Source organism: Choristoneura fumiferana, chromosome 26 (genome assembly GCF_025370935.1).
Source record: "Choristoneura fumiferana chromosome 26, NRCan_CFum_1, whole genome shotgun sequence".
Classification (NCBI taxonomy): domain Eukaryota; kingdom Metazoa; phylum Arthropoda; class Insecta; order Lepidoptera; family Tortricidae; genus Choristoneura; species Choristoneura fumiferana.
The window spans coordinates 966,777-984,344 of record NC_133497.1 but is presented as its reverse complement, the minus strand read 5'-3'; the positions used below and the strand labels follow the sequence as shown (position 1 = coordinate 984,344).

The following is a 17,568-nucleotide window of genomic DNA, read 5'->3' as shown; positions in this document are numbered from 1 at the left end:
ACAGCCATTTTATTAAGAATTTGGCGAGGATGCCATTCTTTTTGTGTTTTTGACGCCTGTGGTGTTTGCAAGTGGCAAAGTGTGTGGCGTTTTATTGGAGTTTCTCTTTGGGTAACCAGGTAAAATGACAGCGGCCTTTGTCTAGCTAACGCAATTGAAATCACAATTCCTCTCATCACTTCTCTCCGTCAGACACTGTAGGATGACGTTAGAAAGAGATGAATGCGTTCGGAAGTGTCCGCTAGAAAATTAGCTTCAGCTTTTGACAGATTGCTAGCGGATCACTTTTTGACAGGTGTCAATTGGGTGAATAGATCTGTAATAGATATTTTAGGAATCTTCGTATCACACTGATAATATTTTAGGGTAACAGTTTGATAGGGAAAATGAAATATTTGTGTTTTTTTTTGCTTTTAAGATATTAAGATTGGTTTTTGGAGTATTTAAGATATGTATGAAATGAAATTTAATCCACTTACAGTAAACGGATACTTTAAATTTGGTCCAAATAATATATTACATGAGAATGGTAAACTGTGAAGGTTTGCAAGATAGCCGCGTTAGTTCCGTTTTTTGCCACGTTCTTTAAGATCTTGCACTACTGTTACCGTTTTTTTAACCTTTTTGCCGCCACGTCAAAAAGACATCATCACAGATATGGATGATGTATCTATATCTGTGGACATCACCCATTCGCCAGGCTTCTACATTGCAATGTCTGAAATTCAACCTTAACACAATTTAACGAAGATTGCTTTTGCATTGAAGTAATGGACGTATATGTAGATCGTTGGCGTCGAACCGGCAGTGCGTATAATATTGAGTGCGTATGAGTAGTTGGCGAGGAAAGGTATAGCCTATATAATGCCCCACTGGTGGGCAACGGCCTCACCTCTTGACCTACACAACTCCCGTTCTGACGCTAATTAATATTAACTAATACTATTAAACAATAAAGCAATTATTTAACTTTTAATAGGTACAAGCTATTTTTTCCTAAATGTACCTACTTTTTGTTGACTGTACTTGTATTGTCACCCAAACTATATTTGCATGCCAAATTTCAAGTTGATGCCATTAACCACTGAAGAGTTCCGTCCTGCGGAGGCGATCCTGGACGGACTACCAGGATATCACTACCAGATTATTGTATTGTCACGCAATTTACATAAGTATACCACATTTCAAGTCAATCCAACTACTTACTGGCAGTTGTTCGAATTTAACTTGCAAAACTTGATTACAGACAGACAGACAGACAGACAACGGGACGGGTGAAACTAAATAAAAAGCTTGTAAAAAATAGCCTTCGCGCATGCACAACCCAAACCATTAAGATGTTTATTGCACTGCAATATGTAAGTACATCATTTCGTCTTGTCTTTGCAATGCACGTTAATTAAACGTTATAAGCCCCTGTTGGTTAACATCAAAGAAAACCTACGGAACCCCGTGAAAAAAAAACTCGTATTCATAACCTAACCACAGCCAACAGGCCCGCCTTTTTTTAGCCCTCTCGAGCGAAGGAAATCGCTCCATACAGCCGGGGCTTTTTTAAATTCCAATTTGATATCAAGAGTGCTTCTGTTATAATTTTATTGTTTGTTCGGGTGGAAGCAAAAGTGCCATGTTTTAAGTGGATATTAGACTTGGGAATATGCAAGATTTTGCTTTTGCGTTGTGTATTCGCGTGGTATTTTTCAACAGATTTAAAAAAATATTATTATAAAAAAATTAAAAGACAACCTAGTCCTAATCTCCGACCTAGACCTAATCATAAATGAACTGAAACAAATCTCTCACTCACCTGCAACCTTAAGGTCAAAAGTTATAGAACCTAAGGTCCTCTCTGCAGGCTTAACGGCTGGACGGATTTTGACACATGGGGTATCGTTAGATTTCTCATAACTGTCAGAGAGACATAGGGTATTTAAATAAGTATTACAATATTTTCAACATAATCAATAAAGTTAAATCTGTTTGTCGCAAACGTTTGCTTGCCAATGTACCTGTTTAGATGTTAGATATGTCACGCATCTTAGCACTGAAGCAAAATGAGTCATTTTATTTTCGTTTCATTTAATTTATTTGTATTTAATTTTATCGAAAATACAAACTGAAACATAGATGCACAGAAAAACCAGAAAAAGAGACCAGTGCTGGGAATCGAACTCAGATCTTTAGCTTTCCGTGCTGCGTGCTATACCGCTACACCACCACTGGACAGGAAGGAGTACAGACACAAATTTCTTCTATGCATTACATATCTCAGCTTGTTTGTTTCTTGTTTAGTCACTTAACGGACGGAACGACGAAAGGACGAACGGAAGCAATACCATGCCCTCGGTACCGCTCTGCTTTCAGAGCATGACATGAGTTCGTGTGACCTAACTTGGGTGCGGCAGACGTGAGCTTGCATTCGGAATCCAAAAGCTTAATGGTTACTTCACCTGAAATGTAAATTTCAGTTTTTTTTTTTCATTTATGACGGTGGAAGCAGTCTACGATTCCACTGAACGTAGATAATAGTTAGTGTTTAGTTTTGTAACTAAGGGACCCCATACATCCCTGTATTATTATTATTATTTTTTGTATTTTTTTTTATTTAATTGTGTACTGTAGTTTTTAAGTATTTTATTGGTAATTATTTTATGTTGAAAAAATGACTTTCTGCCAAGTTTCTTGCGGCGCATTCTTCTTGGCAATGATGGTCTTTCCGAAAGCACTGGTAGTTTAAAAAATGACGTGTAAAAGTGCCCATTGCGGCCTATTTACTAAATAAATGATTTGAAATTTGACATTAAGCAGCGACACTTGCAACATCTATGCTTTAGCCCTCATCGAGATACTTTCAGCACCCCATCGGAACTAACCGCTCACCCGGACAAGAGATGTCGCTATTAAGCAATCAAATTAGGTTTGGTTTTTCGAGTCTTTTTGTATTTTTTATTTCAACTCCGAATTTTGTTACTTTTACGGTCATCCCGTAATTCACAAAAGACTCCAAAACCCAATCTTATTTAAATTTATTTCATTAAAAAAAAATAACCTTACGAATTACTCACTTGTATTTAACACAGTACCACAGCGGTACATGCGAGCACAGAAGCGATGCAGTGGATTGGCACAGCGTACAATGGGGCGCACAAGTGATACAATTATGGGCGGCCAATCACGGGCCGACAGATCGAGTTAACGTACAGTCGCGGACGGAATGTTTAAACGCCTGCATTTTTTAACAGCAATTTTTTTATGATTGGTTTTTTGGAGTCTTTTTGTATTTTTTATTTCAACTCCAAATTTGTTACTTTTACGGGTATCCCGTGAAACCAAATCGAAAATACAAACTGAGACATGGATGCACAGAAAAACCAGAAAAAGTGACCAGCGCTGGGAATCGAACCCAGGTCCTCAGCAATCCGTGCTGCGTGCTATAACCCCTACACCACCGCTGGACAGGAATCTAGACACCAATTTTTTGGATCAATAATCCAATCATAATTTGATTGCTTAGTAGCGACATCTCTTGTCTGGGTGAGCGGTTGGTTTCGAGAGAGTGTGACCTCTCTCGATGAGAGCGGAAACATAGATGTCGCTAGTGCTGCTGCATAAGTAGCGTAGTAGAAATAAGCAACCTGAGATATGTATGCATAGGGAAAATTCGTGTCTAGATTCCTGTCCAGCGGTGGTGTAGGGGTTATAGCACGCAGCACGGATTGCTGAGGACCTGGGTTCGATTCCCAGCGCTAGTCTCTTTTTCTGGTTTTTCTGTGCATCCTGTCTCAGTTTGTATTTTCGATATAGCTATTTTTTTTATTCTACTGGATGGAAAACGAGCAAGTGGGTCTCCTGATGTTAAAGAGATCACCACCGCCCATAAACATCTGCAACACCAGAGGTATTGCAGATGCGTTGCCAACCTAGAGGCCTAAGATGGGATACCTCAAGTGCCAGTAATTTCACTTAAGCTTCACTTGTTACCACCTAACAAATAAGATAAGTAAAGCAAAATTACATTCTTGGAGCTTTTAAATTCCACTAAATTAAATAAGGTAATCGTACGGTACGAGTGCTCGTCTGTCCCAGTAGTTGGACATATTTCATTAGCAATCGTGATACAGCAGTGTCGAACACTCGGACATACCTTATGCGTGCGAACTTCCATATTCCGGGTTCGCTTCAATAACCGTGTTGGGGGAGAAAACGGAAAAGGAATTTAATATTTTAATGTTGAATTTTAAGTTCATCCCAGCCTATATTCATTCCACTGCTGGGCACAAGCCTCCTCTCAGAATGAGAGGGCTTGGACCGTAGTTCTCACGCGGATTGGGAACTTCACACAGTTCATTGAATTGCTTCACGCGTTTGTACAGGTCTCACGATGTTTTCCTTCACCAAAGCTCGTGATAAATTTCAAATGTAATTTCGTAATTTCGAAAAACTCTGAGGTGCGAGCTGAATTTTAAGTAACTTAACAGATTCTAGACCACTACACTTGTTTGTTCTTTTGTTTGCTGTACAAAAAGTACTCTTTATTGTACAAAAAGTAGTAAGTAGGGACTGTAACTTGCCCGACAACCTGAGCGGCTCTGGACCTATCTCTGTAAAGTCTTTATTTCTTCAATATTTAGATTTATTCAGTATTTGGAGCTTAGCAATATTTTTACAGAGATAGTTCCAGCCGCACAGGCTGTCAGGAGCAATCTGTGCTCCGGCATGTATACAGCCTGTCTATCGTCTCTCAAAAAATCACAGAGCATTGGGCTCCACAGAAAAATGTGCGGCAACACATGCTGAATAATAAATAATAAAAAATATTTATTCAGATAACTAGGATCCATCAGTTGTTAGTATTACTTATAAATATGTTAGGTACATGGTGTTAGTTAAATGTACGATGCTTACCGTAGTGTTAGTGAAACAAACAAATAAAGAAAAATCAAATAAAGAAAATAAAATGGTTCAGCACTTTTACTAGTACATAGGCTTGTTTGTCAGTACATGAATCATATGACAATGATTCAGATACTGACAATCAAACCTATCTGCGAATGCTGAGTGGAGACCCTTTTTGGTATCCTGCCGTGTCACCAAGTAACATAGTTTTAGTGCTAGTTCTAGTCTTAGTTTTAGGTGGTACTTATGGAGCCAAAATAAACCTTTCTTTCTTTCAATCTAGCGTGCCAGGCAGCCAGTTTTACCACCTGCCAGCGGTATACAGTCTAGTCCCTACAGTACCTACTTGTTGTCTTCTTTTTAGTTTTTTTAAAGCACTCGGGGATTTGATGCTCTAAATTTATTTTTTCCTGATAAAATTTAATGGATGATTGTGAGTGCGACAGTACATTTGGCGAGCGCGTGTTCTCTGTCCGTCACACTTAGTTCCCTTTGCAAGCAATCTGTAACCCGCAGGCATAGAAAGCTCTTAGTAAATTTACTTAGTATAAAAAAATAGAAATTGAAATTCGATCGGTATGCGTATGTTGCTGCACCAGCATTATTCTATTTTTTTATCTGTGGTGAAATGATAAACTGTCAAGAATGTCACTCAAGGATGACACTTACTGGCACTGTCAAAGAGCTATTATGTCAGTTTGCGGCGGGTCCGAATCGGATTTCACAGTATATAAGGCTGACCAGGAATATAAAAAACTTTACGCGAGTGCAGCACTTCTACGTTTTATATTGCAACAATTACTATACGGTACATACCAGTCATATTGACAACGATGTCGGTGATGTTATTTAAAGGAATATTTCCTAATCCTTCAGACTTTTTCTATGACAAATACTTTTATACATTGTGAATTATTTTCCTTCCAAGGCTAACCTTCGGTATCCAATGGATAATCTTCGGTATTTTAACGCACAAAAACACAAAATAACACTTTAAAATACGACGCGCAAACAACGCCAAACTTTGACAGCAATAGACAGCTGACATTTGAATTTATTGTTACCAGTGCAAGAAATTAGTTCTATTGGTTTTCCTCAATATGGCGAGGTTTTTTTATACCGAATAAAGTACAACTTGGACCATCTACGTCATAGTTTTTGAAGTCAAAGGAAGATCATTGCTTATATTTATTTAAATACGAGAATAGTAATTAAATTGTATTGAAATTAAATATCTAGAAAACATTTCCGATTTGCTAATCGTACCTAATGTAATTTTACCTTGAGCATTTCTATGACTGAAAACAAACATCAGTCGGAAACCTACCTACCTGTGTATACATGTGTGTGCATCGGGTATCTGTATGTGTGTGTGTGTGTGTGTGTGTGTGTGTGTGGTGTGTGTGTTCTGCATGTACATGTAGGTACGAAGCAATACGATGAGTGTGATTCCCAATCCGCACTGGAATCGCATGGGAACTACAGGCTAAGCCGTTTCGCTCTGCGAGGGCTTTTGCAGCAGTGGGTCTGTCTTACACAGGCGGGACGGTAGGGTTTTGTGCAACAGTGCTCTTTGGCAGGACGGGAGATGATGATGATGATTCTAGCAGCTTCTTCGCCGAAGCAACCATTTTAAACTGCCGGCTGCGCGTGAGTCGTAATGGTACACTCAAGAGCATGCACTTAGCTTATCACTGGGCCCCTAATGGACTTGGAGGCCATACTGTAAGAAAAGGAAGGACAGGCCAGAAGTAGCATTATCATCCATATATTAAAGTAGTCCTTACATTAGTGACATTAAATATTTTGTTTGTAATTATTTAGTTTATTTTGTTTTCAATTTCTGCGCTTCTTAGGCATTGATCTTTCCGATAGAGGTGGACGTATAAAAAAAACCGACTGCCTTAAAAAATACTAAAAAGAAGAAAACAAGTCTAATGGGCTAGATAGAACTCTGTTAAGTAGCTAACTTAAAGTGCAACAGTGGGGACCCATTAGGTACTAAGAATTTTTGAGCTGTTCGCGACTTGAATGGGTCCCGACTGTTGAACTTTAAGTTAGCTACTTAACAGAGTTCTAGCCCACTAGACTTGTTTTCTTCTTTTTAGTATTTTTAAGGCAGTCAGGTTTTTTGATTTTTTAAATGTATTGTTTTATTTCACACTTTTTAATAGTTCTGTGAAAATGGTAGATTAAAAATATTAAAACCCATATATATTTAGAATGTGGTAATTATTAGCTTTCATTTGATACCTGGATAGGATTGAATAAAAATATTTTTTTGATTTTTCAAGTATTTCATTTACCCAGTGTAACTCGCGGCATCAACACAAATCCAATGACGTATATTTATCAAAATCAGTTCCGCCGTTGAGTAGTTACGAGAGGACATAGGCATAGTCAAGCACATAACCCTCCTTCTTCGCAGTCGGGTAAAAACTTTTATAATTTTGATGAATTTCCGCGTAAATTTAGTAGGTATAATCCTGAACCTAATATTTCACGCGAATAAGGATTAATCATAAATACGAAACGCATGGCTACCACCATTGCATGATTTACCGAGCATATTTAATGATTGCCTTGCATAACGTGCAACCGAATACTTTGAAGATGTGAATGCACATTTTACAGATCTACATGAAAGTACGAGGAAGGTCAAAGTAAAATAACACTAATGCATACTTTGGGTGCCGTTAAATAAAGGATCTAAATTATCAGGCAACGGAGAGAATGTTACATTACGTTAACATTTATTTTAATGTTATATATAAGCAATATCTACTTGTTCTGAAGTTAATGAAACTAACAGGTTATTTATCATAAGTTTTCAACCTCGAAGACGTATTAACCTTTTGGGTTTGGGCAAAAAACTAAAAATGTTCATGAATGAAACTTCAACTGAAATATTAACAAATATTTATCAAAATCAAGTTTTATTAAATTGAAATCTAACTATTTTTTAACCATCTCTACAATACTCATTTTTTTGAGCTGAATCTCGTGACGAACTGACGTCTCTTACAAGCTCTGTTTGACTGTATCGCAATTGTAACACTTCTTCAATGTATCCTCGAGACTCCACAAACGAACGGGCTAGCTGAGTGATTTATTAGAACCGTTAAGGCCGGCTAAGTGGCATATCCCAATTCCACAGGATATCGATTCAAAGGGCCTTCGCTAGCTAACGCGGTTAGCACGGAGTGGGTGGACTCCTGTTGAACGTACGAGCAGCGCTAACTGCGCGCGTCGCTTGCATTGGGTTGCGCCCGCGATGCACCCACGACAGTTTTCGTAGGCCCTAATAGCATTGTATACAATAAGCCCTGGCAGGGCTGTTGGCCACCCCCCGCCGTTACCGCATTTCCCCGCAGGCGACGGTTAAATATATTGCAATTTGCAATTCGGTATCGTATCTTAAAAGTATCCCAAAGCTTCCACAAGCAAATGGGCTAGCTGAGTGACTTGTTAGAACCGTTAATAACGGCTAAGTCGCATATATCCCGATTCCGCGGAATTTCGATTCTAACAGTGCTGCACCAATACCGGCTAACCCCGCAGGCGACAGGCGGGGGGGGGGGGTTTGTTTGTATTGTAATAAATGCGACTTGGGAGTAATATCAAGATATCCCAAAGCTTCCACAGGTAAACGGTATAAAACCAATGCACTGTGTAATTTAATTATACATATAAAAAGACATGCAAAAAATACAATTGTTATAACTACATAACTATAACTCTTTATTATAATGCAATGACGCTTTATAGTAAGCAGTACAGAAAACACAGGTACCTATACGGTAGTACTATTAGTTATTCTGTGCCTATATAGAGATTAATTTACTCTGTCCGCGTAGAATTCGGTTATCGCTATCCCGCGGGAACCATACAATTTTCCGGGATAAAAACTATTCCATGTCCTTCTCCGGGCCTCAAACTATTTGTATACCAAATTTCGTTTAAATCAGTTCAGCGGTTTAGACGTGACGAAGTAACAAACAAACAAACAGACTTACAAACTTTCGCATTAATAATATTAATGGGATAGTGGCATTCTTACTTGGGGCGACACTATTTACCGACCCAGATTATACCGACCTGATTTTCACGCCCATAGAAACTAATGTCTCCCTCCTCTTGTTCCAGAAAGCACTATGACGTAATAGCAATGCGCGTGGTCCTAGCGGCTTGCCTGCTCGCGCTGTTGGCGCTGCGCGCGCGCGCATGTCCGTGGGCGTGCGCGTGCCGCCCCGCCGCCGCCGACTGCGCGCACCGCGCGCTGCTCACTGCGCCGAGGAGGCTGCCGGCTGATGCTCTCCGACTGTAAGTATTGCCATCAAACAAGCAAGGTGACACTATGGACACGATAAGTGACACTGACGACTTAAGTGTCACTTATAAAGATGAAAGTGACACTAAAGACACGATAAGAGACACAAGTATCATTTGTCTTACGATAAAAGTGACACTAAAGACACGATAATTGACACGAGCGTCATTAGGTACTAACGATAAAAATGACACTGTAGACACGATAAGTGACACTGACGACTTAAGTGTCACTTATAAAGATGAAAGTGACACTAAAGACACGATAAGAGACACAAGTATCATTTGTCTTACGATAATTGACACGAGCGTCATTAGGTACTAACGATAAAAATGACACTGTAGACACGATAAGTGACATAAATATCAGTGTCACCTCTAATGATGCAAATGACGTTATAGACAGGATATGTGACAAATATGATATGATAAAAAATGACACTAAAGATACTACTTGTGACATTAGTGTCACCTCATGAAACAAAGATAATATGGACACAACAGACGATATTGGAGGATACAACAAAAGTGACAGAGGAAACTTTATGTTTGGTTTTTTGGAGTCTTTTTGTATTTTTAATTTCAACTCCAAATTTGCTACTTTTACGGGTATCCCGTGAAAACCATATCTCAGATTGCAACCTGAGATATGTGTGCATAGGAGCAATTTGTGTCTAGACTCCTGTCCAGCGGTGGTATAGGGGTAGGGGCACGCAGCACGGATTGCTGAGAACCTGGTTCGATTCCCAGCGCTGGTCTCTTTTTCTGTGCATCCATGTCCCAGTTTGTATTTTCGAGAGGGAACTTTACAATTGACATATGTAGATGACGCCTTAGAGATTACAAGCGACGCCAGACACTATAGACTTAATAACTGACACCAGAGTCAGACATGATGCCGATGACACTATTAGCGATAGGGTCTCAACACTTTACGTCACTCGCTGTCAATATCAGCTGGTAGATGCTGAAATAATGTCGTTCAGTTTGACGAGTACAATCTATGTTTTGATTATCAGCTCCTGCAAAGACCTCACCCTGTATCTAGAATTGACGATATTACTGCCAATATCTAAGAAACTACGTAAGCTTCACATTTATAACAATTTACTCTAATTCTTCTCTAAAACAATAGCATAACAGTAACAGTGCGACCACAAATTCATATTCACGCGATATTACCCGCAATTTGGTGAAAGTGAATCCATACATGTGTATGCAACGCTGTGAATGCCGCTCAAAGGATGCGGAAGTAGTGCTGGGCTTAGGCCGAGAAGTTTATGGTTACGGTTTTAGATTAGGCCTCATCCGCACGAGAGATAAAAAACGGTTACGTCAAAAGTGTCAAAACTCGGCGTTAGCCCAATTTCAATTCAATTTTCAATTTAAAGCCCAACACTGCTTGATAAAAACCGTCGCGTCTTAGAAGCACTGACGAGTGATGTGTGAACATTATACTTCGGAATGTATAATTTGTTCTATTTGAATGACTTTTTAACGGGCGTAACAAAAGCTCTCGTGCGAATTAGGTTTTATTCGGCTTTTGTTATGGATTCAATGAGACGCAATGATTGTAGAGCCAATTATATAAATTAATATTCATTGCCGTTACCCGCGACTCCGTGATAAAAATCATCCTATGTCCTTCTCCGGGACAAACTATCTGTAGGTATACCGCATTTCATCTAAATCGGTTCGGTGGTTTAGCGGTTCAGTGGTTAAGACGTGATGAAGTAACAAACAAACAAATCAACAGACTCACCAACTTTCGCATTTAAAATAGTAGTGGCATTAGTAGGATAGTATTGTATTGTATATTATTTGTAAAACTCTTTATTGTACATAAAAACACATGAAAATAACAGAGCACAGGATAATAAGATGTGCAAAGGCGAACTTATCCCTTATAGGGATCTCTTCCAGTTAACCTTTGAACGATTGATAGGATATCAGACACAAGAGTAGACACCACAAGTACAATGAAAAGATAGGTAGTTGATATTCACGTAACCAATATTTTGTAGTGTTGTGCACATACTGGTCGGTCTGGATATTAAAATTTTTGTTTTTATTCAAGCGTAAGAAGCACCCGGTGCCTAATCTCAAGTATGTAAGACTAGTAGTCGATATTTGGGTGGTTCTACGAGCGTTGCAACCGCTATCAGTTTCCTGTCGCTTATACTGAAGAAATGAGCCAGGTAGAATGGAAGGATTTTATAAAACGATGGTGTGCAAGCGGTAGAATTACAATTCATTAAAATTTCCTGCTTACAATCTCTTACTTCTTCGATATCTATATGCGACAGGAAACTGATATAATTCATGTTCATTTACATTCATGATAGCGGTAGAAACGCTCATAGAACTTCCATTTCTAGATTTGATCTCAATCTCATCTCTCATCATAAGTCATTTACCGTTTTACCGTGAAAGTGTATCAAACACACACACACACACACACACACGCACACACACACACGCACACACATACACACACGCGCGCACACGCACACACACACACACACACACACACACACACACACACACACACACACACACACACACACACACACACACACACACAGACAGACAGACAGACAGACAGAGAGAGAGATTCATTACCAGTCATATTGACGATGTCAGTGATGTTATTTAAAGGAATATTTTCTAATCCCTCAGACTATTTCTATGACAAATACTTTTATACATTGTGAATGTTTTCCTTCCAAGGCTATTGATAATCCTCGGCATTTTAACGCACAAAAACACAAATTAACAACAACGTTAAACTTTGACAGCAATAGACAGATGGCATTTGAATTTAGTGTTACCAGTGCAAGAAATTAGTTCTATTGGTTTTCCGCAATATGTCGAGGTTTTTTAAAATTCTGGTCTGGCCTTTAATATTGCTGTTATAATTTCGTCTGCCTGCATCCCCATATTTTACGGCTGAAAATAGGAAAAATAAAAATAAAAACTTGTAAAAGGATTGTTTTAGTAACTTGCAAAAACTTCCTCCAAAACTTACCAAATTTCGGCATCGAATTCGGCTTTACCGGAAAACCGGTATCGGGTTTCGACCACCTCTCATCCCAACTCTTCATTGAAAGGCGTGAAACCCTACAAACTAACTATACATCTTGCAAACTCACGTATGTAGCTGATAACTGCCCATTTACATACAAAATACTAGGCAGGGGTGACCTGGTAACTGTATCAATAACTTTGTATTATGAGTTGCGGTTATATTTTTCCATTTTCTACTACGTTTGGTGTATTAGTATGGGGTGGGTACAGTGTAGGGAAAATTCAGAGCCAGCTTTTGTATGTATGAAAAAGATAAAAAAAAAATTGAATCAGGCGTTACTTTGCCAAGGTCCCAATGAAGTAAGTTCTTAAGTTTGTGTTTTTAACCCCCGACGCAAAAAGAGGGGTGTTGTAAGTTTGACCGCTATGTGTGTCTTTCTGTGGCATCGCAGCTCTTAAGCGGGTGGACTGGACGGATGAGAATGCAGTTTTTCTTTATTTGAAAGCAAGTTTTCTAGCGATTCATAGTCATGTTTCATCAAAATCGGTTCAGCCGTTTTTGAGATATTAAACTTTGAAGTGACAAAGTTGGTGGTTATCTCCACAAAAACCCCTGATTGTCACTTCAAAATTCAATCAAAACGGCTAAACCGATTTTGATGAATTATGTTAAAACCCTGCTATCAAATAAAAAAAGTTGCATTCAAATCGGTCCACCCGTTTAAGAGCTACGGTGCCACGGACAGACATACACAGACAGACAGACAGATACACATAACGTTCAAACTTATAACATCCCTCTTTTTGCGTCAGGGGTTAAAAAGTAACGCCTGATTCCTTAAATGTGTCAAAAATGAAACAAAATTTATTTCAAAGTCTTGACGAAAAATATATTTAATTATATTGAACGAAATATAGACACTAAGCATTTAATTATAAAACTACCTATCCTACACTTAAAATACATACATAAAATAAACCCTAAAATTAAGGACCTGCTTTCAAATAAAAAGCCGCATTTAAATTGGTCCACCCGTTTAAGAGCTACGGTGCCACAGACAGACACACATAGCGGTCAAACTTATAACACCACTCTTGCGTCGGGGATTAAAATAAAAACAAATAACTTAAAAAGGAAGCTGCCAGCTCTTTGATCCCCTGTTATATTATCATCATCATCATCATCCCAGCCTATATACGTCCTACTGCTGGGCACAGGCCTACTCTCGGAATGAGAGGGCTTGGGCAGTAGTTCAAACGCGGGCCCAGTGCGGATTGGGTACTTCACACTCGCGATGTTTCCCATCACCGTAAAGCTCGTGGTAAATTTCAAATGTAATTCCGCACATGAATTTCGTAAAACTCAGAGGTGCGAGCCGGGGTTTGAACCGATGATCCTCTGCTTGAGAGGCCATAGGTCAAACCACTCGGCCACCACGGCTTATATATTATTTTATATAGTTCATTTATTATTTTATTTATTTCTAAGTAGTGAAAGCTAAAATAAACTAATATGACCATAACCAAAGTACCTATATAATTTTTGCTTCTTAATAATTTGAAGTCTCTGTCTTTCCACGCTACTCTGCCCCCACATGTAATAGGGGGTAGCTGTATTATTTTCGTGTAATATCAATGCGAGTACAATCAGTAGCTAAAGTGTTAACATCGTTTATTGATAAACTATTGATTTCTGCCTTCATAAATTAGTGTTTTTTTGGATGAAATTACAATGCATTTTAAAATTAATTTCAAATATCGCAGTAGATGTTTAGATTTGGAATTTTTTACTTAAAATGTGGCCACGCCTTTGACGTGGTACATTTTTAACATCGACCAATGAATTATTACCTTCTGATATAAATTATAATTATTATAGACATTATTCCGGGTATTTTTTAAATTATTTTCTTTCTTTCTTTAATGCAAATATAACAAACTCAGATTATCTACATTAAAAAACTAAAACATATTATTTAAAGGGACTCCTTTAGGTTAGGTTCCGAAGATGTTAGCAGCGTTTCCTCTTTGAATAGCTAGGCTAATTCTTTGTCCGAGGAAGCTGCCAGCTCTTCGGTCTCCTACTAACCTCTTAGTTATTTCTTTTTGCTTTAGACAATATTATTTTTCTTTATTTTTGTTACGTTTCCGTACACATGTATTGCATACATACATCTATTTTGTTAAAACTATTTGCATTTCTCGCCCAACGTCTTGGGATAACAATCCAGCGCAGAAATGCAGCCAGCCTTATTACTCTTCCGCAGAGACAAGTCTTGGGCGAATTGTATATAACAGTTAAGTTATTTTTGGGATAGTTTTTACTTCAATTGTACCATTAAAATAACGTGTTGTAAATTGCTTCCCCAATTTAATTAAAACTATTTTATAATAAGCACTTGTGTTCCCGTCAGTACCTAATATAAGGCTGGGTCCATATTAGCATCGTATTGGCGGCTAGGGAGCGTCCACATTGCCAATATGTCTTTATGAGACCCAAGAAATGTTTGTTTTGTCATTACTCACATACATACAGCCCCGTTGTATCCGTAACATACAAACACAGGTTAAATAACCTAACCTGTCGGAGTTTTTAACCCGTCGGAGGTTAAAACCTGTTGGGGGTTTTCAATTTGACTACTTACTACTATAACACTGTATACTTACTATACCTTCCTTATTTTTAGGGTTCCGTACCCAAAGGGTAAAAACGGGACCCTATTACTAAGACTTCACTGGCCGTTGGTACGGCTGTCTCTCGCCAGGCTGTATCTCATGAACCGTGATAGCTAGACAGTTAAAATTTTAATTTTCACAGATGTATTTGAAAGAAAGAAAGAAAGAAAGAAAGAAAGAAAAAAATTATTCGTCACATTACATGACGTGAAGTGACATGGATAAGACTAATAATAATAAAAACAGAAATAGAATTCGCGCTGTCATCGTTCATCCACCATTACATCTCATATTTCGTCATATTTCTGTTGCCGCTATAACAACAAATACTAAAAACCGGCCAAGAGCGTGTCGGACACGTCCAAAATGGGGTTCCGTAGCCATTACGAAAAAAATAAGTAATATTTTCTAAGGATTTGGTATTATATAAGGAATCTTCCAAGTTTAGGTATATTTAATACCTTAGGCTGCTATTTAAGAGTAAAAATACTAATAATTCTCAAGCAAACTTAGCCGTTATAGTTTTCCTTGAAAGTTTGATAGACTTAAGTAATACCATCCTGAATTTTTTCATATTTTTCCACCCACCGGTTTAGATTTTAGAGGGGGACGCTCGATTTTAATGAAAATTCGCACTTTAAAGTTGAATATTTCGCAAAAAATCAATGAATCAATAAATCGTTTTAGCAAACCCCTAATGGTTTTAAAAGACCTTTGCAACGATACCCCACACTATAGGGAAGGATGAGAAAAAAAATCACCCCCACTTTACGTCTATGGGAGGTAGCATCAGCCAAATATGTGGTCTACCACCTTAAAGTTGATAATCGTTTGCATGTCATAAAACAATAATGCCAACAGACGTGTCTGTCAACTTGAAGGTCCGACTTTAGCGACAAATTCATTTGATAGGATTTTTTTAAAAACTGATAGACCACTTATTCGGCTGATGGTACACTAAAAAAATTTTTTTATTTTTTTTTATTGTACCTTTTGTCGGCATAGTTTACATATATCCGTGCAAAATTAGAGCTTTCTACTTTCTAGCATTGATAGTCCCTGAGCCAAGCCGCGGACGGACGCACAGACAGACATGGCGATACTATATAAGGGTTCCGTTTTGGCCATTTTGGCTCCGAAACCCTAACAACTAAAGAAAAAAATATTTAAAGGGGCTCCCATACGACAAACGTGATTTTTTGCCGTTTTTTGCTTGATATTATTAACGGCAACAGGTAGACGCATAAAATATTCACAGAATATTTAGTAGTAAGCTAACAAAGTCTGAAATACGTTACTTTAACATGTAACACACTGTATTGTCTAGCTTGAAAGCCTCGAAACACTTATTTTATTATCACGTTCAAAATTACACCGTATATATTGGCACCAATTCAATTTAAATCGTACATTTCCACCGTCTCACGTTCACCCGAAAGGACTTTACAAGCGACATAAAAAAAGAATTTCCCGGAAACGTAAATTTGATTTTCCACCGGAAGTAGCCGCGCAGTCAAGCGCGAACACCCCCTTTGTGAAGCCGGTGTTACCTCCTTTGTTACGGTTTTTGTATACACGTGTTTTATAAATTCATGGAAATAAATCAGCAGTGTATGGAGTCAGTTGGGAGTCATCCGTATCCAAAGGGTGCCAACGGGACCCTATTAGGTACTGAGACTCCTGTCTGTCTGTCCGTCCGTCTGGCACTGGGTTCTATCTATTGAGCCGTAATAGCTAGTAGCTACTACTGCTAGCTACACAGGAAGTTTTCACAATTATGTACTAGAGTTTAACCGCGGCTTCGCACGCGTAAACTATTCGATCTGGTAGCTAGTTACAATTGAAATTCCGGAATTTCGCAAAATTCCCCTGGGAATTCCCAAAATTTTGATCGTGGTCTTCATTGAGGTTATGTTAAGAAAAACTGTCCAAAATTTCATTACTCTAAACCCAGAGGTTGAAATTTCAAGATTTTATCCCTATCCCGTGGGAATATCTGGATATCAAGTAGCTTAAGTGTTATTCCACACGTACAGCTACCTATATACCCCAGCCCAGCGGTTGTTGTTTCGAGATTTCGATGGCAGCAAAGTAGATACGGACATCTACATTTTTTCAAAAATGCTTTTTTTACAAAAAATAACTTATTTCAACCATATCTATAAGCCTGTTAAAAAAATATTTCAAATTTCAAAATAATGAAGAAAATTTGGCACGTAAAAGAAAACATCTACACTAGCTTTTGAAAAAACGTCGCAGTAGAAACGGACATTTGAATGTATCCGCTTTTACTTCGGAGCTTTGACAGGATGCTTGTGACGTCAATAAAGTCACATGCCACTTGTCCGTTTATACGTCATACTTTTTGCATATGTCTCAATCTACAAATTTATTATTTCTAATTTCTATGAGGAAATTATTTGTTTTTTCTTAAAATATTTAAACAAATAGATATATTACTTAACATTGGTTTCATACACTTGTTTGTTTTTTTTATTTATACAGCAAATGAATTAAAATTCCTAACCTAAGTAAGTACTTAAGTTTCTATTGCTTGCAGCTTACCGCTTTTTGGAAACGACACGCCTGAACAGATTTTGACTGATGATGACGAGCAATCTGTTTTTTTCCTAATAGGTA

At 38.1% G+C, this 17,568-nt stretch overlaps 1 protein-coding gene across 1 annotated transcript in view; it reads left to right on the top strand.

The window, feature by feature from the left end:
* Positions 1–17,568, top strand: part of sli (slit guidance ligand) — a gene marked incomplete in the record, with an annotated part of 169,199 nt that overhangs the window by 59,405 nt on the left and 92,226 nt on the right. The window contains 1 exon segment of the mRNA XM_074108299.1: positions 9,043–9,219. Coding sequence (XP_073964400.1) covers positions 9,065–9,219 — 155 coding nt within the window.